General features: G+C 35.3%; 1 protein-coding gene and 1 pseudogene across 1 annotated transcript; both read left to right on the top strand.

The window, feature by feature from the left end:
- The first annotated feature begins 813 nt into the window (after positions 1–813).
- LOC114368104 lies at positions 814–7,852 on the top strand (annotated as a pseudogene).
- Positions 7,853–10,318: 2,466 nt separating this feature from the next.
- LOC114367693 (auxin response factor 19-like) lies at positions 10,319–18,335 on the top strand. Its single transcript, XM_028324892.1, has 13 exons — positions 10,319–10,621; positions 11,187–11,299; positions 11,388–11,483; positions 12,149–12,205; positions 12,346–12,501; positions 12,588–12,672; positions 12,927–13,017; positions 13,099–13,263; positions 13,353–13,548; positions 13,766–13,904; positions 14,736–16,600; positions 17,282–17,472; positions 17,563–18,335. Exons 1-13 carry the CDS (start codon positions 10,579–10,581, stop codon positions 17,741–17,743), a joined length of 3,378 nt encoding a protein of 1,125 aa, XP_028180693.1. The 5' UTR covers positions 10,319–10,578; the 3' UTR covers positions 17,744–18,335.
- Positions 18,336–27,865: the final 9,530 nt, after the last annotated feature.

Genomic DNA, 27,865 nt, shown 5'->3' with positions numbered 1-27,865 from the left:
GGTTATTTATATTTTTTCAACCATAGATATTAGTTATTGTTAATAGTTAAAAAATGCATCCACATTCATAAGAAACGAGTAATACCTCTTTTCCAAAATATAAAATTATTTTAATTAATTTATGTCGTTTGATAAAGTTGGTTAATATAGTTAATATTATTAAATTTATTAACAATTTATATTATTTTATTAAAATTATCTTTAAAATTAATGAGACTCAATCTTTCTCTTTTAATTTAATTAATTTCCCATCTAATTAATTAATTAGTATGTGTTAGTTTTCTTATCTGATTCTTATAAGAAAGATAATATACTTATCTTTTTAAGACATTCTAACATTTATTGAAAAGTAAATAAGATATTTGAGTCAAAAAATAACTAATGCAATAACTTGAAAAGAGTTTTAAAAAATAGACAAAAAATTGAAACAAAAATCTTATATTTAAAAACAGAGATAATAATAAATTATGAATATAAAAAATTAATAGTTAATATATTTAAAGATGATAGTATATTTCTTATAATTATAAATAAAAATTATTATTATTATTTGTTTTTTATATAAAGGAACAAGCAGTACTTAAACTTTTAACCACTAAGATGAGCTTAGTGATTATTTATATTACATCACTAATTACTAACGCCTTATGCAAAAATTCAGAGGAATATAAGGTGGGTTTGGGCCCAAATTTTAACCGCGGGAAGGAATATTGTCTAAAACACGATCATGTCATGTAATTAAGCAATGCTAATCTTCTTTGGTTTTAACTAATTTATTTATTTTAATCAATAATACCCTACTTCTTTAATGAGTTCTTTTTAACCATGGCTGTCTGTGATTGATTGCTTGAGTCTTATATTTCATGTCGGCTTGTTCACATAAAGCACAAAAAAAAAGCTGTCTTCCTTTTGTTCAGCCCCCTCTGATTTCTCGGCGACAAGTCAATTTTCTCAACTTTGGTCCTGCTGCAGACATCACCACCTTGTTACCTTAATCCTCACGAAGTGTAGTAACTAGTTTAGTTTCCCATTTTCTTTTCCCTTTTCCATTTTGGTTAATTCTCTCTGGTGCTGCTCATGAGTATTATGGTGCCTTGAAGGTGATTTTTATTCTGGATTTTTTTTTATCTGGGGGGGGGGGGGGGGGGGGGGGGGGGAAGGGGGATCAGTTTTTGAGTGGATTTTGATTTTGTTTTTGTTTTGTTGGTTGGTATCACTGTTGAAATGGTTGTTGTTGTGTTGCGCTTTACTTAACAGGTTTTGGCTTCTTGGACACCCTCAGCTTCATTTGTTTTCAGCTGGAAGTTTCTTGCTTTTGGGTTTTTGGAGGAATTCCATTGAGTCCTAGGATGTTGGGGGAGTGAATTGGAGAAAGTGGAGGCTAAGGAAACAATTGGTGGCATTTTTGGGAAAAAGGGGTGTGTTTTTTTGTTGATTCTGCTCCATGTTATTGGAGAACTTTGTGGTAGGCACCAAAGGGGGTTCTGCGTCTTCTTGTTTGTTTCTGGGGAAGTAGTGTTATTGCTGTTTTTGGAGTATGAGTTTGAGTTAGAATTGTTGTTGTTATTGTGGAAGACTTGGGGAACAAGATTAAATCTTGTTGCTGGTAGAAGAGGACCAAGTGTTGAACTTTTTTTGGGGTCATCACTTTTATAGGTGGTAATGAAGGCTCCTCCCAATGGTTACTTGCCTAATTCTGGCGAAGGTACTTTTTTTCTCAAGGTTTACTTTCTGTCTCATTGTGTTCTCTCCTCCCCCCCCCTCCCCCCCTTGTGCGTATGGTAGTGTTTTTCTGTTTCATCAAACAATAACACTGCTTGGGGACTCTGAGGGTGATTGCTTTAAGTCAACATAATACCATCATAGATCGAATAATAAATATGAGGATATCATGGTGAAGGGAACTTGGTATTATTCATCTGGCTTTAAAGTTACTGATCTTTTGGATAAATTTTCTTCAGTTGTTTTGTTAGCCCTCTTCTCCATGAGGTGCTTCCTTTTTTCCTTGTGGCCTAAATAGAAGTGATACCTTGGCAAGTTGGCATATTACTCTGTCTTTATTTTGTTGCATTTCACCCTCAATTTTTGTCACCTTTTATTCTTGTCTGACTTAAAGATAGACTTTCTTGGTTGCGAATGCCAAATTCAGATGTGCTTGACATAAATGCTGTGTTACTGAATTTTAAAATTCTTGGAAATATGCAATTTTTGTTGGGTTTCAGTGAATATGAAATAATTCTGAAAAAAAAATGTCTGTGCCTGCTACAGGGGAAAGGAAGACCATCAATTCAGAGTTATGGCATGCTTGTGCTGGACCACTGGTTTCTTTACCTCCTGTTGGAAGTGTTGTGGTTTACTTCCCTCAAGGACACAGCGAGCAAGTATGTTTCTTATGCCATAATTCTAAGATAATGGTATTTCTTTGTTGTGGTTTCTGATGGAACTTATTTTGGCTACTATGACTTGCAGGTTGCTGCATCCATGCAAAAGGAGGCTGACTTCATACCTAGTTATCCTAACCTTCCATCCAAATTGATTTGCATGCTTCACAATGTTGCCTTGCACGTAGGTGGACTTTCCTCATGTGACATGGCAGTATTGCAAATTTGCAATAATGATAACTTCTTAAGATATTTAAAAATAATTATTAGAAGACTAGATGTATTCCATCTCTACGAAGATTCATTTTCCTTGAAGGAGCATGTGCTAATTAAGCAACTTTTCTCACATTTTTGGATCTTGGCTAGTCATCGGGAATTTAGGATAAACTAATGTTCTTTTTTTTTTTTTAAGTAAAAGGGGGACAGGTGACATTTCTGCATGACATATCTTATAACAAATCCTGTCGATTGTCTTCTATTAAATCTTAGAGTTGAAGACTTTGCAAGCTGTGTTTTTGCTTCCACATTTGCTTAACACAGTGCCATGCTTTTTTTTTTTTTTTATCTGCAAATGTTAATTATTAGTTTGTTAGTTTTTGTTAGCAGAGGGGATCGAACCTGTGACCTTTCTCTCCTTTCTTTCTTTCGTAACCAACCACCCAACCAACATATTATTTGCCACCACATCCATATATATTAGTTTCAGACCAACCTGGGTGGATAGCTTGAAGCAATATCAGTACAAGAATATTACTTTCTCAAGCATTTGATATGATGGCCCTTTATGATTTTCTTATATGAACATATTGCATAATACTTATAGTGATATTCTCTTCTGTTTTTGATCAGGCTGATCCTGAAACTGATGAGGTCTATGCACAGATGACACTTCAACCTGTAAATAAAGTAGGTCAGCTGTTCAATCAGATAATTTATTGATATGTATCTGGGATCTATTTCCAACCATTCCTTGAACATCCATCCTGACCAATGATATGGAACCTATTAAAGATTGTGTTTGATGTGATTGTTCTACACTTCTACAGTATGACAAGGAAGCACTATTGGCATCAGACATGGGTCTCAAACAAAACCAACAACCTACCGAGTTCTTTTGCAAAACACTTACAGCTAGTGACACAAGCACTCATGGTGGATTTTCTGTGCCTCGTAGAGCAGCGGAGAAAATATTCCCACCTCTGGTGTGTATTTAACATTTTCATTTACCCTGCCAATGATTGGAATTTTTATGTGATCTGTCTATTCTGATCAGAAGTGTGTTTGATAGGATTTTTCAATGCAACCTCCAGCTCAGGAGATTGTTGCCAAAGATTTGCATGACAATACATGGACATTTAGACATATTTATCGAGGTATAGCAACTTCTACCTATCCTTCATTGCCTTCATCCTTTAATATATCATCATTGGTTTTACTTTTATGTATGCCTTGTTGATTCCACAGCAGGATTCATTGTTATCTAAACATATCCTAGAAAAGTTCTAACACTATCAGTATCAACATTGAAATTGTATAACAAGTTTGACCAAATTGTGAATGTATTACTTGAGTACAATTTGATGTTTTACATGGTTGAATGCTAAAATTTCTAGAACATCGGTTACAGGACAACCGAAGAGGCATCTATTGACTACCGGTTGGAGTGTCTTTGTTAGCACAAAAAGGCTCTTTGCTGGAGATTCAGTTCTTTTTATCAGGTAAGGAATATTATTTTTTATGTGAAATTTATAGAATAATTTTCACCCTATTGCTGAGCCAATTTATTTTTGCTTATTTAGAGATGAAAAACAACAACTTCTTTTAGGTATAAAGAGGGCTAATAGACAGCAGCCAGCACTATCTTCATCAGTAATATCCAGTGACAGCATGCACATTGGCATTCTTGCTGCTGCAGCTCATGCAGCTTCAAATAACAGCCCGTTTACTATATTTTATAATCCAAGGTACTATTTGTACTTGGTATCTATTTGCTATGATATGATAACATGGAATATTTGTGACAGCCTCTTATAGACAACTGTCAATTTAACAGGGCCAGCCCTTCTGAATTTGTAATTCCATTGGCCAAGTATAATAAGGCCCTGTTCAATCAAGTTTCCCTTGGAATGAGATTCAGAATGATGTTTGAGACTGAGGAATCAGGGGTACGCAGATATATGGGTACAATCACTGGTATCACTGACTTGGATCCTGTCCGATGGAAGAATTCACAGTGGCGCAATCTTCAGGTATTATCAAACTGGTTATGTTTCTGAAGAGATGCATTATTTGTATGGATAGACATGAACCAGAAAAAAATAGTTGAAAAAAATAATCTAAAACACACATTGTTTAGTGTCCTGTAATCTACTTGTACATGATCATGTGATGTGCACAACTGTGTAATGTAGTCAAACTGAACCTCTATTGTAGCTTCTTGAGATATTCATGTTTTGAATTTTGATAGGTTGGATGGGATGAATCGACTGCCGGTGAGCGCCCGAGCAGGGTTTCTATTTGGGATATTGAGCCAGTGGTGACTCCTTTCTATATTTGTCCTCCTCCATTTTTTAGGCCTAAGTTCCCCAAGCAGCCAGGAATGCAGGTAGCAAGAGCACCCCCCCATAACAAGTTCAAATTTTATACAGAAATTTCTCACTGCTTCCATTAATTATCTCTAATTTTCCATCTAACAAAAAGTTTCTTAGATTATTTTTGCTTGTAAACAATTAATCTAATATCTATTGTCACTTTAATACAAATATCAGGTGTGAGAAAATTCAATTCTGCCATTTTGTGATAAAATTGATGAATTTGCATGTAGATATGTGATTAAGTTAATAATAATTCACTTGTTAACTCAAGTTTACTGTTCTTAATAGGTCATTTCCTCATTGTGAAATGATATCGAGTTGCTTTTATGATGAAAGTATAATCTCATATATCTAATAGCTTTTTTTAATAGCAACATTCTGTTAGGTATCTTACTCTAACAAAGATGATTATCACACACACAGAATCGGTGCAGTAGGCAGAAAATCAGAGTCAAAGAGAAAGAAGTGAGAAAAGATTGAGAGAATTATCTAGAATAGGGAAAGAACAAATGTACACAAGTGTACCCAAAGGAGCATTCTCTTTTCACACCAGATAATCCCAGTCGTACATCCAAGTTTTTACAAAAGATAATCCCACCTCAGTATTTAGAGGCCTATTTATAATAGAGAACCCCCACACTAACAGTTAGTCAGATAAATTTTCTAATTGCCCCTTTTTTAAAACTAATTTCCCTTTTTATTCTTCCTTATATAATACACTTGTAATTGTTTGGGAAATTGATTCTCATGCCTAACATTTTTGGCCTTTCCTCCTCTTACCCAGGGGTTGTTGTTGTCTATAGATTTGTGGTAACAGATTATCTTTACTTTTAATTTTGCAGATGATGAGTCTGATATAGAAAATGCTTTCAAGAGAGCAATGCCCTGGCTTGGAGACGACCTTGGCATGAAGGATGCCTCAAGTTCAGTCTTCCCTGGTTTTAGTTTGATGCAATGGATGAGCATGCAGCAGAATAATCAGTTCTCTGCTGCCCAATCTGGATTTATACCCCCATCCATGCTTTCATCCAATGCACTGCATGGTAACCTTACCACTGATGATCCATCCAAATTATTGAGCTTTCAAGCTCCTGTCCTCTCTTCACCAAATCTTCAATTTAACAAACCTAATTTAGCAAACCAAGTCAACCAATTGCAACAATCCCCAACGTCATGGTCTCCGCAGCAGCAGCAGCAGCAACAACAGCAGAAGCTGCAGTCAATGTTGCAAACACCCTTAAATCCGCTCCAGCAACAGAGGCAACAACAGCTGCCCGTACCACAAAACCTGCCACAACCACAGCAACAACAACCCCAAATGCCTCAACAGAGAGCGCAACAGCCACAAGAACAGCAACAGCAGTCGTGTCAACAGACCATCATGAATAACGGGCAGTTGCTTCTAACCAGATTCCGAATCAGTGTGTACAGCAACCAGTATCATACTCACAACTTCAGCAACAGCAATTAATCTCAGGAAGTATCCCACCCCAACAATGTTTTCCATCGCCCAATAAGAATACATTGCTGATGACATCCTTACCACAAGACTCACAGTTTCAGCAACAAATAGATCAGCAAGCTAGTCTCTTACAGAGGCAGCAGCTGCAGCAGCAGCAGCAACAGACACAGTTGCAATCATCTCCGTTGCAGTTATTGCAACAAAGCTTGTCACAGAGGGCACCACAGCAACCACAAATGACTCAAATGTCACAGCAAAACAGCTCAGACCAACAACCACAGTTACAGATGCTACAGAAATTGCAGCAGCAACAACAGCAGCAGCAGCAGCAACAACAACAGAAACCCCTTTCCACTTCTAGCCCACTTTTGCAGTCTCAGCTTCTACAGCAGCAAAATACTCATCAACAAACCAGCAATTTCCGCAGCTGCCTCTATCACAGGGTCATCAGCCTCAACAGCTTGGCAACAATGCTTTCTCATGGAGAAGCTTCTCAATGGCAACAACTACTCTTCTTCATCTCTGATGCAAACACAGCAGCTTTCGGTGAACCAACCCCATAATACACAGAAATCACTAACTAATACTAGAGCTCCCTCTACTCTTACAGATGGAGATGCCCCATCATGCTCAACTTCACCATCTACTAATAACTGCCAGATATCTCCGAATCTGATGAAAAGAAATCAACAAGTATCAGCCACATTAGGAGGACCTTCGGTAGTTGAACCCACCAATCATCTGATGCAGGAGCTTCATAGCAAGTCTGAGATGCAGATCAACATGAATTGCCCAGTGTAAGAGGAACTGATCAGCTGAAGTTCAAAGGGACTGTTGCTGATCAGATGGAAGCTTCTTCTGGAACATCTTACTGTATTGATCCTAATAATATCCACCAGAACTTCCCACTTCCCAACTTCTGCATGGATGGGGATGTCCAATCACACCCAAGAAATAATTTTCCATTTGCCTCTAATCTCGATGGATTAACACCTGATACTTTGCTCTCAAGAGGCTATGATCTCAGAAAGATTTTCAAAACTTGCTGTCCAATTATGGTGGTGCTCCAAGAGACATTGAAACTGAGCTGTCCACTGCTGCCCTTAGTCCACAGCCATTGGGGTGCCAGACATGCCTTTTAAGCCTGGATGCTCAAGTGATATTGCCATCAATGATCCTGGGGTTTTGAATAATGGCTGTGGGCTAATCAGACTCAACGAATGCGAACATATACTAAGGTTTTTCATTTACTCATTCGTTTAAAAAATCAGGCTGATCCTGAAACTGATCGAGGTCTTAATGCACAGATGACACTTCAACCTGTAAATAAAGTAGGTCAGCTGTTCAATCAGTATATTGATATGTATCTGGGATCTATTTCCACCATCTCCTTGAACATCCATCCTGACCAATGATATGGAACCTATTAAAGATTGTGTTTGATGTGATTGTTCTACACTTCTACAGTATGACAAGAAGCACTATTGGCATATCAGACATGGGTCTCAAACAACAACAACCTACCGAGTTCTTTTGCAAACACTTACAGCTAGTGACACAAGCACTCATGGTGGATTTTCTGTGCCTCGTAGAGCAGCGGAGAAAAATTCCCACCTCTGGTGTGTATTTAACATTTTCATTTACCCTGCCAATGATTGGAATTTTTTATGTGATCTGTCTATTCTGATCAGAAGTGTGTTTGATAGGATTTTTCAATGCAACCTCCAGCTCAGGAGATTGTTGCAAGATTTGCATGACAATACATGGACATTAGACATATTTATCGAGGTATAGCAACTTCTACCTATCCTTACATTGCCCTTCATCCTTTAATATATCATCATTGGTTTTACTTTTATGTATGCCTTGTTTGATTCCACAGCAGGATTCATTGTTATCTAAACATATCCTAGAAAAGTTCTAACACTATCAGTATCAACATTGAAATTGTATAACAAGTTTGACCAAATTGTGAATGTATTACTTGAGTACAATTTGATGTTTTACATGTTGAATGCTAAAATTTCTAGAACATCGGTTACAGGACAACCGAAGAGGCATCTATTGACTACCGGTTGGAGTGTCTTTGTTCACCAAAAAAGGCTCTTTGCTGGAGATTCAGTTCTTTTTATCAGGTAAGGAATATTATTTTTATGTGAAATTTATAGAATAATTTTCACCCTATTGCTGAGCCAATTTATTTTTGCTTATTTAGAGATGAAAAACAACAACTTCTTTTAGGTATAAAGAGGGCTAATAGACAGCAGCCAGCACTATCTTCATCAGTAATATCCAGTGACAGCATGCACATTGGCATTCTTGCTGCTGCAGCTCATGCAGCTCAAATAACAGCCCGTTTACTATATTTTATAATCCAAGGTACTATTGTTACTTGGTATCTATTTGCTATGATATATATAACATGGATATATGTGACAGCTCTTAAGACAACTGTCAATTTAACAGGGCCAGCCCTTCGAATTTGTAATTCCATTGGCCAAGTATAATAAGGCCCTGTTCATCAAGTTTCCCTTGGAATGAGATTCAGAATGATGTTGAGACTGAGGAATCAGGGTACGCAGAATATATGGGTACAATCCACTGGTATCACTGACTGGATCCTGTCCGATGGAAGAATTCACAGTGGCGCAATCTTCAGGTATTATCAAACTGGTTATGTTTCTGAAGAGATGCATTATTTGTAGGATAGACATGAACAGAAAAAATAGTTGAAAAAAATAATCTAAAACACACATTGTTTAGCTGTCCTGTAATCTACTTGTACATGATCATGTGATGTGCACAACTGTTAATGAGTCAAACTGAACCTCTATTGTAGCTTCTTGAGATATCATGTCTTTTGAATTTTGATTAGGTTGGATGGGATGAATCGACTGCGTGGCGCCCGAGCAGGGTTTATTTGGATATGAGCCAGTGTGACTCCTTCTATATTTGTCCTCCTCCATTTTTTAGGCCTAAGTTCCCAAGCAGCCAGGAATGCCAGGTAGCAAGAGCACCCCCATAACAATTCAAATTTTATACAGAAATTTCTCACTGCTTCCATTAATTATCTCTAATTTTCCATCTAACAAAAAGTTTCTTAGATTATTTTGCTTGTAAACAATTAATCTAATATCTATTGTCACTTTAATACAAATATCAGTGTGAGAAAATTCAATCTGCCATTTTGTGATAAAATTGATGAATTTGCATGTAGATATAAGCAATGCTAATCTTCTTTGGTTTAACTAATTTATTTATTTTAATCAATAATACCCTACTTCTTTAATGAGTTCTTTTTAACCATGGCTGTCTGTGATGATTGCTTGAGTCTTATATTTCATGTCGGCTTGTTCACATAAAGCACAAAAAAAAGCTGTCTTCCTTTTGTTCAGCCCCCTCTGATTTCTCGGCGACAAGTCAATTTTCTCAACTTTGGTCCTGCTGCAGACATCACCACCTTGTTACCTTAATCCTCACGAAGTGTAGTAACTAGTTTAGTTTCCCATTTTCTTTTCCCTTTTCCATTTTGGTTAATTCTCTCTGGTGCTGCTCATGAGTATTATGGTGCCTTGAAGGTGATTTTTATTCTGGATTTTTTTTTATCTGGGGGGGGGGGGGGGGGGGGGGGGGGGAAGGGGGATCAGTTTTTGAGTGGATTTTGATTTTGTTTTTGTTTTGTTGGTTGGTATCACTGTTGAAATGGTTGTTGTTTGTGTTGCGCTTTACTTAACAGGTTTTGGCTTCTTGGACACCCTCAGCTTCATTTGTTTTCAGCTGGAAGTTTCTTGCTTTTGGGTTTTTGGAGGAATTCCATTGGAGTCCTAGGATGTTGGGGGAGTGAATTGGAGAAAGTGGAGGCTAAGGAAACAATTGGTGGCATTTTTGGGAAAAAGGGTGTGTTTTTTTGTTGATTCTGCTCCATGTTATTGGAGAACTTTGTGGTAGGCACCAAAGGGGGTTCTGCGTCTTCTTGTTTGTTTCTGGGGAAGTAGTGTTATTGCCTGTTTTGGAGTATGAGTTTGAGTTAGAATTGTTGTTGTTATTGTGGAAGACTTGGGGAACAAGATTAAATCTTGTTGCTGGTAGAAGAGGACCAAGTGTTGAACTTTTTTTGGGGTCATCACTTTTATAGGTGGTAATGAAGGCTCCTCCCAATGGTTACTTGCCTAATTCTGGCGAAGGTACTTTTTTTCTCAAGGTTTACTTTCTGTCTCATTGTGTTCTCTCCTCCCCCCCCCCCTCCCCCCCTTGTGCGTATGGTAGTGTTTTTCTGTTTCATCAAACAATAACACTGCTTGGGGACTCTGAGGGTGATTGCTTTAAGTCAACATAATACCATCATAGATCGAATAATAAATATGAGGATATCATGGTGAAGGGAACTTGGTATTATTCATCTGGCTTTAAAGTTACTGATCTTTTGGATAAATTTTCTTCAGTTGTTTTGTTAGCCCTCTTCTCCATGAGGTGCTTCCTTTTTTCCTTGTGGCCTAAATAGAAGTGATACCTTGGCAAGTTGGCATATTACTCTGTCTTTATTTTGTTGCATTTCACCCTCAATTTTTGTCACCTTTTATTCTTGTCTGACTTAAAGATAGACTTTCTTGGTTGCGAATGCCAAATTCAGATGTGCTTGACATAAATGCTGTGTTACTGAATTTTAAAATTCTTGGAAATATGCAATTTTTGTTGGGTTTCAGTGAATATGAAATAATTCTGAAAAAAAAATGTCTGTGCCTGCTACAGGGGAAAGGAAGACCATCAATTCAGAGTTATGGCATGCTTGTGCTGGACCACTGGTTTCTTTACCTCCTGTTGGAAGTGTTGTGGTTTACTTCCCTCAAGGACACAGCGAGCAAGTATGTTTCTTATGCCATAATTCTAAGATAATGGTATTTCTTTGTTGTGGTTTCTGATGGAACTTATTTTGGCTACTATGACTTGCAGGTTGCTGCATCCATGCAAAAGGAGGCTGACTTCATACCTAGTTATCCTAACCTTCCATCCAAATTGATTTGCATGCTTCACAATGTTGCCTTGCACGTAGGTGGACTTTCCTCATGTGACATGGCAGTATTGCAAATTTGCAATAATGATAACTTCTTAAGATATTTAAAAATAATTATTAGAAGACTAGATGTATTCCATCTCTACGAAGATTCATTTTCCTTGAAGGAGCATGTGCTAATTAAGCAACTTTTCTCACATTTTTGGATCTTGGCTAGTCATCGGGAATTTAGGATAAACTAATGTTCTTTTTTTTTTTTTAAGTAAAAGGGGGACAGGTGACATTTCTGCATGACATATCTTATAACAAATCCTGTCGATTGTCTTCTATTAAATCTTAGAGTTGAAGACTTTGCAAGCTGTGTTTTTGCTTCCACATTTGCTTAACACAGTGCCATGCTTTTTTTTTTTTTTTATCTGCAAATGTTAATTATTAGTTTGTTAGTTTTTGTTAGCAGAGGGGATCGAACCTGTGACCTTTCTCTCCTTTCTTTCTTTCGTAACCAACCACCCAACCAACATATTATTTGCCACCACATCCATATATATTAGTTTCAGACCAACCTGGGTGGATAGCTTGAAGCAATATCAGTACAAGAATATTACTTTCTCAAGCATTTGATATGATGGCCCTTTATGATTTTCTTATATGAACATATTGCATAATACTTATAGTGATATTCTCTTCTGTTTTTGATCAGGCTGATCCTGAAACTGATGAGGTCTATGCACAGATGACACTTCAACCTGTAAATAAAGTAGGTCAGCTGTTCAATCAGATAATTTATTGATATGTATCTGGGATCTATTTCCAACCATTCCTTGAACATCCATCCTGACCAATGATATGGAACCTATTAAAGATTGTGTTTGATGTGATTGTTCTACACTTCTACAGTATGACAAGGAAGCACTATTGGCATCAGACATGGGTCTCAAACAAAACCAACAACCTACCGAGTTCTTTTGCAAAACACTTACAGCTAGTGACACAAGCACTCATGGTGGATTTTCTGTGCCTCGTAGAGCAGCGGAGAAAATATTCCCACCTCTGGTGTGTATTTAACATTTTCATTTACCCTGCCAATGATTGGAATTTTTATGTGATCTGTCTATTCTGATCAGAAGTGTGTTTGATAGGATTTTTCAATGCAACCTCCAGCTCAGGAGATTGTTGCCAAAGATTTGCATGACAATACATGGACATTTAGACATATTTATCGAGGTATAGCAACTTCTACCTATCCTTCATTGCCTTCATCCTTTAATATATCATCATTGGTTTTACTTTTATGTATGCCTTGTTGATTCCACAGCAGGATTCATTGTTATCTAAACATATCCTAGAAAAGTTCTAACACTATCAGTATCAACATTGAAATTGTATAACAAGTTTGACCAAATTGTGAATGTATTACTTGAGTACAATTTGATGTTTTACATGGTTGAATGCTAAAATTTCTAGAACATCGGTTACAGGACAACCGAAGAGGCATCTATTGACTACCGGTTGGAGTGTCTTTGTTAGCACAAAAAGGCTCTTTGCTGGAGATTCAGTTCTTTTTATCAGGTAAGGAATATTATTTTTTATGTGAAATTTATAGAATAATTTTCACCCTATTGCTGAGCCAATTTATTTTTGCTTATTTAGAGATGAAAAACAACAACTTCTTTTAGGTATAAAGAGGGCTAATAGACAGCAGCCAGCACTATCTTCATCAGTAATATCCAGTGACAGCATGCACATTGGCATTCTTGCTGCTGCAGCTCATGCAGCTTCAAATAACAGCCCGTTTACTATATTTTATAATCCAAGGTACTATTTGTACTTGGTATCTATTTGCTATGATATGATAACATGGAATATTTGTGACAGCCTCTTATAGACAACTGTCAATTTAACAGGGCCAGCCCTTCTGAATTTGTAATTCCATTGGCCAAGTATAATAAGGCCCTGTTCAATCAAGTTTCCCTTGGAATGAGATTCAGAATGATGTTTGAGACTGAGGAATCAGGGGTACGCAGATATATGGGTACAATCACTGGTATCACTGACTTGGATCCTGTCCGATGGAAGAATTCACAGTGGCGCAATCTTCAGGTATTATCAAACTGGTTATGTTTCTGAAGAGATGCATTATTTGTATGGATAGACATGAACCAGAAAAAAATAGTTGAAAAAATAATCTAAAACACACATTGTTTAGTGTCCTGTAATCTACTTGTACATGATCATGTGATGTGCACAACTGTGTAATGTAGTCAAACTGAACCTCTATTGTAGCTTCTTGAGATATTCATGTTTTGAATTTTGATAGGTTGGATGGGATGAATCGACTGCCGGTGAGCGCCCGAGCAGGGTTTCTATTTGGGATATTGAGCCAGTGGTGACTCCTTTCTATATTTGTCCTCCTCCATTTTTTAGGCCTAAGTTCCCCAAGCAGCCAGGAATGCCAGGTAGCAAGAGCACCCCCCCATAACAAGTTCAAATTTTATACAGAAATTTCTCACTGCTTCCATTAATTATCTCTAATTTTCCATCTAACAAAAAGTTTCTTAGATTATTTTTGCTTGTAAACAATTAATCTAATATCTATTGTCACTTTAATACAAATATCAGGTGTGAGAAAATTCAATTCTGCCATTTTGTGATAAAATTGATGAATTTGCATGTAGATATGTGATTAAGTTAATAATAATTCACTTGTTAACTCAAGTTTACTGTTCTTAATAGGTCATTTCCTCATTGTGAAATGATATCGAGTTGCTTTTATGATGAAAGTATAATCTCATATATCTAATAGCTTTTTTTAATAGCAACATTCTGTTAGGTATCTTACTCTAACAAAGATGATTATCACACACACAGAATCGGTGCAGTAGGCAGAAAATCAGAGTCAAAGAGAAAGAAGTGAGAAAAGATTGAGAGAATTATCTAGAATAGGGAAAGAACAAATGTACACAAGTGTACCCAAAGGAGCATTCTCTTTTCACACCAGATAATCCCAGTCGTACATCCAAGTTTTTACAAAAGATAATCCCACCTCAGTATTTAGAGGCCTATTTATAATAGAGAACCCCCACACTAACAGTTAGTCAGATAAATTTTCTAATTGCCCCTTTTTTAAAACTAATTTCCCTTTTTATTCTTCCTTATATAATACACTTGTAATTGTTTGGGAAATTGATTCTCATGCCTAACATTTTTGGCCTTTCCTCCTCTTACCCAGGGGTTGTTGTTGTCTATAGATTTGTGGTAACAGATTATCTTTACTTTTAATTTTGCAGATGATGAGTCTGATATAGAAAATGCTTTCAAGAGAGCAATGCCCTGGCTTGGAGACGACCTTGGCATGAAGGATGCCTCAAGTTCAGTCTTCCCTGGTTTTAGTTTGATGCAATGGATGAGCATGCAGCAGAATAATCAGTTCTCTGCTGCCCAATCTGGATTTATACCCCCATCCATGCTTTCATCCAATGCACTGCATGGTAACCTTACCACTGATGATCCATCCAAATTATTGAGCTTTCAAGCTCCTGTCCTCTCTTCACCAAATCTTCAATTTAACAAACCTAATTTAGCAAACCAAGTCAACCAATTGCAACAATCCCCAACGTCATGGTCTCCGCAGCAGCAGCAGCAGCAACAACAGCAGAAGCTGCAGTCAATGTTGCAAACACCCTTAAATCCGCTCCAGCAACAGAGGCAACAACAGCTGCCCGTACCACAAAACCTGCCACAACCACAGCAACAACAACCCCAAATGCCTCAACAGAGAGCGCAACAGCCACAAGAACAGCAACAGCAGTCGTGTCAACAGACCATCATGAATAACGGGGCAGTTGCTTCTAACCAGATTCCGAATCAGTGTGTACAGCAACCAGTATCATACTCACAACTTCAGCAACAGCAATTAATCTCAGGAAGTATCCCACCCCAACAATGTTTTCCATCGCCCAATAAGAATACATTGCTGATGACATCCTTACCACAAGACTCACAGTTTCAGCAACAAATAGATCAGCAAGCTAGTCTCTTACAGAGGCAGCAGCTGCAGCAGCAGCAGCAACAGACACAGTTGCAATCATCTCCGTTGCAGTTATTGCAACAAAGCTTGTCACAGAGGGCACCACAGCAACCACAAATGACTCAAATGTCACAGCAAAACAGCTCAGACCAACAACCACAGTTACAGATGCTACAGAAATTGCAGCAGCAACAACAGCAGCAGCAGCAGCAACAACAACAGAAACCCCTTTCCACTTCTAGCCCACTTTTGCAGTCTCAGCTTCTACAGCAGCAAAATACTCATCAACAAAACCAGCAATTTCCGCAGCTGCCTCTATCACAGGGTCATCAGCCTCAACAGCTTGGCAACAATGCTTTCTCAATGGAGAAGCTTCTCAATGGCAACAACTACTCTTCTTCATCTCTGATGCAAACACAGCAGCTTTCGGTGAACCAACCCCATAATACACAGAAATCACTAACTAATACTAGAGCTCCCTCTACTCTTACAGATGGAGATGCCCCATCATGCTCAACTTCACCATCTACTAATAACTGCCAGATATCTCCGAATCTGATGAAAAGAAATCAACAAGTATCAGCCACATTAGGAGGACCTTCGGTAGTTGAACCCACCAATCATCTGATGCAGGAGCTTCATAGCAAGTCTGAGATGCAGATCAAACATGAATTGCCCAGTGTAAGAGGAACTGATCAGCTGAAGTTCAAAGGGACTGTTGCTGATCAGATGGAAGCTTCTTCTGGAACATCTTACTGTATTGATCCTAATAATATCCACCAGAACTTCCCACTTCCCAACTTCTGCATGGATGGGGATGTCCAATCACACCCAAGAAATAATTTTCCATTTGCCTCTAATCTCGATGGATTAACACCTGATACTTTGCTCTCAAGAGGCTATGATTCTCAGAAAGATTTTCAAAACTTGCTGTCCAATTATGGTGGTGCTCCAAGAGACATTGAAACTGAGCTGTCCACTGCTGCCCTTAGTCCACAGCCATTTGGGGTGCCAGACATGCCTTTTAAGCCTGGATGCTCAAGTGATATTGCCATCAATGATCCTGGGGTTTTGAATAATGGCTTGTGGGCTAATCAGACTCAACGAATGCGAACATATACTAAGGTTTTTCATTTACTCATTCGTTTAAAAATTTATAGATCTATTTAAACTTAATATGTTTACTGAACACATTTGGTGTCTTAATGTTTAATGCAAAACCGAAGTAGGGATATCATGCAAATTTTTAGATAGTGCAAGTCAAAACATCATACGGGAGCTTTTGTTATTGATATTGTCTGAGAATTCTTTGTTCAACTCTTGATCCTAGATGAACCCTTTCAGTTGCTTTCCCAGTAAAGCTTAAGCTATTATTTTTAGCATGACATCCATACAATCATAATCTTGCCTCCATACCAATACTGCATTTGAATTTGCCTAATGATTTTCAGTCCATATCAATCATATCCAACTGCCTTATCTTTAATTAATCAGAATATGCTAGTTTGAAATTGGAGTTATATATGTAAACTTCACTGAATGATCAATAAAATTATAAGCTTCACTTTGTAATACTTCTTAACCTGTATTGTCCTTTGAGACTATTTTATATAAGTGGGTATTTTCAGCTCATATTTTGACTAGAAAATTATATCAAGAGGGGGTTGGAGGTTACACCATAATTGTCATTCCTGTGCAGCAGTGTTATCCAAAAATCATCCTGAAATGCTTTGGCCTCAATTACTTGTGTTTTAATATATTATTTGGATGATTCAAGTGCTTGATACTGCTTCACATATTATGAAGGTTCAAAAATGTGGCTCTGTTGGAAGATGTATTGATGTCACCCGTTACAAGGGATATGATGAACTCCGGCATGATTTGGCTCGGATGTTTGGAATTGAAGGACAGCTAGAAGATCCTCAAAGGACCGAGTGGAAACTAGTATATGTGGATCATGAAAATGACATTCTTCTTGTTGGTGATGACCCTTGGGAGTACGTAGTCAATTCCTTGTAGTTCATGGCCCCTACTATTTTTTTCATTCAGGTTTATTATCTTAATCTTGAACTTATAATTCCTTGCAGAGAATTTGTAAGCTGTGTCCAGAGCATAAAGATATTGTCATCTTCTGAGGTACAGCAAATGAGCTTGGATGGGGATTTAGGTCATGTTCCTGTCCCAAATCAAGCTTGTAGTGGAACAGATAATGGCAATGCGTGGAGGGGACAGTATGATGATAATTCTGCAGCCTCATTTAATCGATAAGGATGCCAAGTATTGACATTTTGGAGCAGTCAACTTGTATATTTTGAGACATGGAGAACTAACTTAACCCTTAAAATTTCTTGTTGGTGCTTCTATATATATCTCTAGTGGAAAGAAGACATATTGATTGCAGAACTTGCAAGAGATGCAGTTGATGGGGTAGTGTAGAAGAGGGTTGATACATAGCTGCATCCTGTTTAGTGGCAAGAGAGTTTAGATCCCTAGATGTACCAAGATCCGGCTCCTTTACTAAAATGATGCAGATTGCAGATTCTATCTTGGGATCTGCTTTTTCTGTTGGCTGGTAGTGTATGCTTAGGAATTTTTTCCTTTCTTTTTGGCAAGGTACAGCCATATAGGTCAGCTGGTGTACAATATATGATTGTTCTTATATAAAGAAAACGTTTTACTTACAATTTTCTGTAAGTCTTGTGGTTGTTAAAATTGGATGAAGTTAGGTAACCAAGTGATGACAGGAAGAATCAACACTACATGCCAATTCTAGCTTTTGTACAAGTGTCCACGTTATTCTCATGGTGGAAATTATGGAGAAGTTTATAATGGATGATCAAAATTGAGTTCTTTTTCGCCATTTTGCAGTTTTGGGTATAACGTGCTTTAGCGCAATTAACTTCTAGCACTTCTAAATGATATCTTGAAGAGGCAGCTTTGACACTAGCTTTAGCGTTGTCTTAAATAATGTTATCTTATGTGAGAAAATTAGAAGGAAAAATTTAAGAAATTTTATATATGTAGATATTTTGTGATAATTTCTGTTTTTGAACCTAACCGAGCCTAGGACTAAATCCAATAGGCTTAAGTTAATAAAAGCCACGAATCAATAGCGCAGAGAAAGGAGTCCTTAAACAACCTTTAGATATCTCTTGGTCATCCCACTTAAGATAACTTATTTAGCAAGTAATTATAGAAGCAAAAATATTTTGATGTTTTGATGATGTCAAAGGAATGCGCTTCTCAAGTTTTATTCAAGATAAGAATCCAAGATATCCAAGAAATTCAATAAATATGATCAAAATAATTCCTAGAGTCTTAGGAAGAAAATTCCAAGTTGAAATAACAAAAGGTTTGGCCAAAGAATTTAAACTCAAAATGTTTTTTAAGAGTTTTACTTTCTGGTAATCGATTATCAGAAAATGTAATCGATTACCAGTGGCCAATGTGTCTTCTGAAAAAATTTTAAATGTTTTAGAAAACATGTAATCGATTACCAGTGGTTTGGAACGTTTTAAAACAGCCATAAGAAATTAGAATTTAAATTTCAAAGTTATGTAATCGATTACAGTAAGTTGGTAATTGATTACCAGTATTTAAATATTCAAATTTCAAATGAGAAGAGTCATAACTCTTCAGAAGTAACTGTGTAATCGATTACACCATTATTGTAATCGATTACCAGTGAGGATTTTCGAATATAACTTCCAACAATCACATATTTTTAAATATTTTTGAATGGTCATCAAAGGCCTATATATAAGTGACTTGGGATACGAAAATTCTTCAGAGTGTTACTTGTCCAAAAAGTCTTATCCTCTCAAAAGATTCAAAGTGTCTTATCATCTAAAGTTCCTTGGCCAAAACATTTGGGATTCAATAAGGAATTATTTGAGTGTTTCATTGTACAATCTATCTCTTTCGAGAGAGATTTTTCTTCTCTTCTTCTTACTCAAGGAAAGTGATTAAGGGGCCGAGGGTCTCTTGTTGTAAAGCGATCTGAACACAAAGGAAGGATTGTCCTTGTGTGGTTCAGAACTTGTAAAGGATTTTTACAAGATAGTGGAACTCTCAAGCGGGTTGCTTGGGGGCTGGACATAGGCACAAGGGTGTGGCCGAACCAGTATAAAACTGAGTTTGCACTTTTTCTTCCCTTAAACTCCTTTATTTATTGTTATTTATCTTTTGCGTTAAGGAAGTTTAGTTTGAATTGAATCATAGTAATTCATAATAAGGGAACATTGATATTATCATTAAAGAAGAATAAAATTTTAATTGGGGAAATAGTTTGTGATATCTTAATTCAATCCCTCCTTCTTAAGATATCTGAGGCCACTTGTTTAACAGTAATATCCTATCATATTATGTTATCTCATCTTATTAACACAAGGAAAATGGTCTATAAAGAGAGCCTCTCATCATACAATAGGTATGACATTATTCATAATCATCTCATAGTTCTTACTTTTATTAACTTGAGTGTCAGAGTCTTTGCAGTAGTTTCCTTTCATCACATTTGACTTAGAGACCACTTTAAGGGAACCAACCCTTCAACATTCAACTTTAAGGCACATGAGAGACATGTGCTTCGAAGCTTTTGGCTAGTAAGGAACATTGACTTTGTTTGCGGAGATGACTTGTTATAATTCTTGGTCAATCTAGGCTGATTTTAATCAATCTTGGTCTTTTCTTGTGAATCCCTAAACCTCTCCGCAATGGTGGAAACCAAGAGAAATAATTCTAATTGTCCATTGAACCTCCAAGGTCTAGAAAGAATGAGAGGACAACACCACCTCATCTCTAGAATGTAGAACTCACCTTGTGCTCAATGTCAGACACCCTCAAATGGGAGTGCAATCAAATTCATCCAACAACAAGCACAATTAATCGAGTAACAAAATCATAGATTACACATTACAATGACTAGAGGCATAGGACATTAAATATATCAACAAGAATCCCTCATAGAATTCAAACCATGTTGCATGAGAATCAACTGTCGTATGAGAAGATAATCATGCTTCTCATTCCTAAAATCCTACGAGAATTGACATAAATGGATCAAAACTATGGAGGAATTGTGGGTGCATTCTAAGAAATGAATTTGATTAGGGAAATTTGAAAAAGATCAAAACAATCCTACACTCCAAGACAAAACTAGAAGCAAAGGGGATTGTTAAGGGAACTCCGAGAATGATTGTAACCCTTGAACAAGAAGTCCTAGAGAGATAACTCAAAGTATTTATTTACATCACAAATATGGATAAGACATCAACGAATGCACACACCTTTGAAATACCATTGTAAATATGATGAGAAAATGTAAGTCATAACAACATGTACAAAAGGCTTAAGAAGAATAAGGGTCAAAGAGCCTATCCCTGACCCACAATGCCCACCCTGGTCAAAATGGTATGCATAATCACATAGAAGGTGGTTTCTAGTTCTAGTAAAAGGATAAAAAAAATGCAATCTAGGTAAGTGCAAGTGGTTTCCCTCGAGGTGAAGAATCCAAAGCAGCAAGAAGGAAACATCTTAGGATGGCATTGAGCATGTAGATTGCCCTGTGTTGTATGTGACAACCTCTACCCCACACATATATGTACTAATAATAAAAGGAATAAAAATACAGAATTAATTGAAAAAATTTAAAAACACATTTAAATAAAAGCATTTCAAAAAGGATAAACGGCTCACCTTCACTTTTCTAAAATCATAATAGAACTTGTCCAAATAAATAATAAAATTATCTCGACTCAAAATAAGGTCGTCCATTCTAAATGAAAAGAAGTCAAACTAATAGTGGAAAACATAAAACAATTATACTATTCATGGAATTGTAACATATGAAATAAAACTCCATGTCCCGATGTCACATTTATCAGAGCATTTCCCTGACCAAGCCTCTTCATCTCCAGCATGCAACTAATCATATGTTGGCTCACCTAAAACAAAATGTCATTCAACCCAAACACAAACACACATTGGGAATGAGTTATCACATTCATATATAATAAAACACTAAAGCATGTGAAACGTATAATACTTAAAGCTGAATTTACGTAAACAACATCACTTCACAAAATCACACACATTATTCACATTTATTCAAGTTCACACACTTCAGAAAATAACACCAAAACCTCAATCGTTAATTCAATGAAAGTTAAACACAAGCGTTATGCAACAGATACACTAGACTCAAGCCTACATGCAATGTGGTACCATTTTTAGTGAAAAACCTCGTCGGATGCCTAGGAGTTCATGACAAGACATGTCTCACAATACGTAAGTCAAGTCAATCTCACTAAGTGAAATTATAGGGAGACCAACCAGGATCATTTTGTTTTGCGAGAATACTCCAACCATGTGAGATCGACATAGGCTTAAAGGAGCGCCCAAACCGAGTGTATTTATCCTCAAGGCCTAGACTTTGAGAAGTCTGTCAGGGCTTTTCCCTCCTGATTCAGGTCCAACCCAGAAAATATTTTAACACACAGACTCTACCTATAAATTATGCAATACACACAACTACTCAATTGTTTTCAAAATCTCAATTATTTTGAAAATTATTTTAACTCATCGCTCTTAAAGTGTCTTACAATTGTATGATTGCACAGTTTATAACTCACAACTCATTACATACAACACCTCAATTTTTCACTTAATCCACCGCACGTTCATTTATACATCTTCATAACATTTGTAACAATGTTCATAAGACACAACATACACATATGCATATATTACGGTCAAACCATAACGTTTCCAATTCCATGAAAATAAACATTTTCAAATTCATGCTATGATAACACTATGATATCCTAAATATCAATTTATAATATAAATAATGTAATTTACAAGTATAATAAAACACACACACACACATATATATATATATATATATATATATATATATATATATATATATATATAATAACTAAACATATAATAATATATTATGATAAATATACACGTTAATATTTAGGAATATATGTATGTACTTAAAAAAAAAGCTACGGAATTCAATAAATATATAAATACATACGTATATTTAGGAATATTATAATATAATATTGATTTAAAATCAAATCATGAAAAAACTTGAAAGACGTATTGGAATTCAAATATACACGTTAATATTTAGGAATATATGTATGTACTTAAAAAAAAAGCTACGGAATTCAATAAATATATAAATACATACGTATATTTAGGAATATTATAATATAATATTGATTTAAAATCAAATCATGAAACAACTTGAAAGACGTATTGGAATTCAATGAATATATATACAATATTAATTTAAAATCAAAACATGAAAAACCTGAAACACGTATTAAAATTCAATGAATATATGCATATCAGATGAAAAAGCTACAGGCAACCAGGCATGAATCAAAGCCATTTGGCTAATTGAAAAGGGATTTTAACTAAACCCACAATTAAAACTATTTAACCAAATTTAGGCAAAACTGGAAAGACGCATATTTCTTTCTTGCAACTCAGTCAACATCTACATAGTTCTATTTCACTCTTGTGTAATCAAATTTGCACGAGTGAAAATCAATCATAATAACAAACGAAAAATTTAGGAAAAATAGAATTGAATTTTCAAGATAAAGAAACAGCCCAATATAACCCAAAATTGATCCTCTAGGGATCCTCCACACATGTTCATTCTAACCCCCAAGCATGACTAACTCATCCCTTATCTCGATATAGTTGCTCAAACATTCTCTGTTAGCAATGGTGACATTTCTGATGCTCTCTAGAGTTTTTCTTCCAATTGTTATGTTAGGGTTCTTGAGCGTCAAAGAAAAATGAACAGTAAATGTTTTGTGAAAAATATTCTGGGGTTAAAAGTTCCTTTATAGAATGAGAAAATTGATGACCTAATTTATTATTCTTATTCTTATTTTATTTTTTTAAAAGAAAAACCAAAAGGAACGGGTTGTTACAATGTACAATGGGTCTTGGGATACTTTTATATTATTATGCTATATGAGTATAATGACAAACTTTTCATATGCTTTGAGTGACTTCGTTCATGTTATTTTAAAGTTTTATTTGAAAAGAAAATTTATAAATTTTTTTATAGAAGGAATTATTTTGAAATTACACATTAATGTGGGATTTTTTTAATCACCAAAGATCAAATCTAAGGAGTTTGCAATTCTAAATTATATGGTTTATTGATTTAATGATGCTCTAAAATTCTTATTTTTGGCTTTAATGAAAATGTTAATTATAAGATACATATGAATTATCCAAAGGTAAAACATTGCTTATATTTAATGATATTAAGGATATGTTTTCATGCATGCATATTGAGTGTGTGTGTAGGCATGGCAACAGGTCGAGGCCAAGTTTTCCCACAATATATTTTTAGATTGTACATGAAAGCATAAAATCTAATCCAACGGTAACATAAAATTCAATCCAATAGTTTCAGGTTTTAGTGTGTTATATATATGCAAGAATATTTTTGTAAATTAATTATTAGCGGGGCGGGTTCAGGTATTAATAATCTCATCTCTGACTCTGAACCCGACTTTGACTATCTGAAAAAACCTGAACCCGATCCCGATCAACTCAGGTTTTTCTCGTCAAAATCGGGACCGGTCTGAGGTGGACCCCACGGGTTCGGACCCCGTTGCCATGCCTGTGTGTGTGTATATCCAAAGATTGCATGCATGCCAAGAATAATATGATTTATTGCCCCCATTAAATTATATTAGTTTGAAAACATTATTGATATGAAAATTTGTTTATTTATCACCCAAAGGTGAACTTAGATGCATGATTAAAGTATATATAGTTGGAATCCATTAGATTTACACAAAAACTTAATTGTGAGATTGTTTAAATGTATACAGCTATGCCTAACATGTTTGCTTTGGGTAATTGTATAAGGTTCAATGGATTGAATTATGTTAATTGGTATGAAATTATCCAATTTCAACGGAGTGTAATGGACTTAGACTAGCATTGATAATGGATGAAAGCCCTCCAATAATTACAAAGACAAGTACATATGTTAACAAGTTTCTTTGTGAGGCTTAGGAGTTAGGAGTGATCTAGAAAATTGTTGTTGAAGTTGATGAGATTGGCATGGCTGCAAATGCTAAGTCATTTATGCCCAAAAGAGATAATGCAAGAGAGTTCATAAAATTGGTTAGAGATTATTCATATTCTAACATTACTAACAAGTCAGTTGTGGGGTACCTATCAAGTGAGCCAACAAATAAGAAGTTTGATTGATCTCAATCAAGTCATGATCATGTGACAAAAATGTCTAATCTGGCAACAAAGTTGAAATCCATGGGAATGGAAGTGAGCAAGACCTTTCTAGTAAAATTCATTTCATTTTGAACTCACTTCCAACTGAATTTGGCCAATTCTAAGTGAACTATTGTACCATTAAGGAAAAATGGAACTTTCAGGAAATTAAGATCATGTTAATTCAAGAGGAAGGAAGATTAACAAAAATGAAGGATAACTTAGTTCATCTCATGACTCATGATGGATTCAGTACCAATAAGATCAAGTAAAGTAAAAAGGACAAAGGCAATGACCAATTGAAGGTGAAAAAGGACGGATTCCGCAAAGAGAAGAAGTGCTACTTCTGTAAGTCAAATGCTCACTTCAAGAAGGATTTCCTAAAAAGAAAGAAATTGTTTGAAAAGAAAGGTTTATATTATATATTTGTAAATTTTGAATCAAACCTTGTTAAAGTACCTAATAATACTTGGTGGCTTGATTCTTGAGCAATTGTTTATGTCACATATTATGCACAAATTCCTTTCAATCCAAACCATAAGAAGGACTAAGAAGTTTCTCTACATGGTAATTGAAAGAAATCTTTACATAATATGTGACACATGAGTAGTTACTCAAGAATCAAGCCAACATTTATTATTAGGTATTTCAATAAATGTTGATTCAAAATTTATAGATATGTAATATAAACCTTTCTTTTCAAATAATTTCTTTCTTTTCATGCAGTCCTTCTTAAAGTGATCAATATGCTTGCAAAAGTAACACTTCTTTTCTTTAGACTCCTCCCTCTTTAACCTTTAATTGGGCATTGCCTTTGCCCTTTTCACCTGACTTGCTCTTAATGGTACTGGTTCCATCATAAGTTGTGAGATGAATTGAGTTATCCTTCATTTTCTTTAATCTTCCTTCCTTTTGAATTAACATGGCCTTAATTTCCTGAAAGTTCCAATTTTCATTTAGAGGTTTGGTAGGGGAGAAGTTTATAGTTTCCTGGAAATTTAAAATTGGGAATACTTGTTTCAAATGTTTGGAATCTAATTTAAAAAATAAAATTCGTAGAAAGAACCTTTTCCAAGAATACTTTTAGTTAGGTTTTACACAATTGTTCCCATGGGGGAGGTGAAGATTTAACTTTTTTGTGTTAATTTTTATATCAGTAAAAATATTGTTACTCTTATTAAATTATTTAATGTGGTAAATAATTAAAATAACAAGTAAAACATATCATACTACTCTTTGATTCCTAGAAAACTTATATAAATATTTCCAAGAATATATTTTTACCAACTAAACAGATTTTAGTCATTTCTAGGTATCATGATTTTTTTTTACATGAAAAAACTTCCCTTGTATCAAACTCCCCCTAAGGGTATTTTAGTTCAATGGAAATTGGCCAAATTAAGTGTACAATTGTACTATAAATGAATCATTCAATTCCATAATATATAATTTTATAAAAGCATTTTAAGACCATTGTATTTCACATGCAGGGCATCAAAGAAATCTTAAATCAATTACTATTCTTGGCTAATAAAAGCTTACCATCAAAAGCATTTGCATACATACAATCTACGAAAATTGATGCAAACTCAAGTCGCATTTTTGAATGGCAAAGTCTATGAAGTAGTCCACTAATGCACCATGAATTTTTGTCATATATATGTATAAAATATTCAACGGATGTGATGAAATACATGCTACCTATTACATAGAATTTAGGAAAATTGAAATTTAGTCCCTTAATAAAAGAATGACATAATGGTTTGGGAACATTGGGAAAGTTGAAATCTAGTAGAGAACGATACAATGGTGCTCTCGCAAGGACAGAGGTTGTATGAGATCGAAGAGGGCAAGGCGATGGCTAGATGATGACACGAGATAGCAATAAACTTCTTATCATCCCCTTTTGAAAAATAATGAACATCGTGGTATTAGTTAACAATGTTTGACAATAACATTGGAGGTGCTGATGAGGTTTTATTTGATCATTGTGAAATGTGACATCATAGGTTTTTTGTTTAATGGTTAGTTAGGGTGTTTTTTCATATGATCTTATGGATTAAGGTTATTTGTACGAAATAATAGTTTGATTTTTTGATAATTTAATGTTCAAATGCATTTGCATATTTATTTACCTTATTAGACTATTGCGACATGAAAAGAGAATAAATTGATATTTAGGTGACTCTTTTTTGTTCACATTGGAGTTTGATGTGGGGTAGTATATTTTTGTTTATGTTGAATTTTGATATGCTATTATTGGAGACAAGGAGTGGGAGATGATGACAAAGTATGAATGTTATGGTTGTATAGTTGTATTGGTTTTGTCAATATTAAATTGTGTGTGTGTGTGTATAAACAAAAATGTCATTTAGTTTTGTATATATATATATTGTGCCACATGATTTATGCATTAAATTTATAGTGTTTTTTTTATTAACCGTATTTTTATCCTTGGTCGTTGAAAGCCGAAAAGGATTTTTTTTATTGTCCTATGTTCACATTATCACATCACATAGTAATATGGTGTTGTGGAATTGAAAGTGCAATATCATTTTCTACAAATATGAAATATTAATTTATGTAATTGATGATTGATTTCTAAGTGTATGTCATTGAATTTGATGGTGGGATTTGATTAACTATAATGGTTGATTGCCCAAGATTTTTGATTGTATTTACAATAATCATGTTGGTTTGAAATGAACCATGATAATATTATGTGAGGTCCAGCTGAAGATTGGTTTGGTTGATTGTTTGTTGCCAAAGGTGAAGGTGTTATTGTTGTGTTAGTCTTTGTTCAAAATGGTAAAATTGTATTATGTAACACACACACACACATAATTATGAAATGACTTTAAACTTTTAATGAAATTTTTTTCAACTCATAAATACACACACAGTCACTCACGTAATTATGAAATGACTTTAAACTTTTAATGAAATTTTTTTCCCCTCATAAATGAAAAATTGTGTGATGTTGTTTGTTAAACTTAAGATTATATTTATAAAAAAGACTTAAAATTATATTTAAGTCATTAGGATTTATTCTTTAAAATAAAGAGTTAATTACAATGACCACCCTGTGGTTTGCTTTTATTATAC

The sequence above is a fragment of the Glycine soja genome, chromosome 9 (assembly GCF_004193775.1).
Source record: "Glycine soja cultivar W05 chromosome 9, ASM419377v2, whole genome shotgun sequence".
Classification (NCBI taxonomy): domain Eukaryota; kingdom Viridiplantae; phylum Streptophyta; class Magnoliopsida; order Fabales; family Fabaceae; genus Glycine; species Glycine soja.
This window is presented reverse-complemented; position numbering and strand designations above follow the sequence as displayed.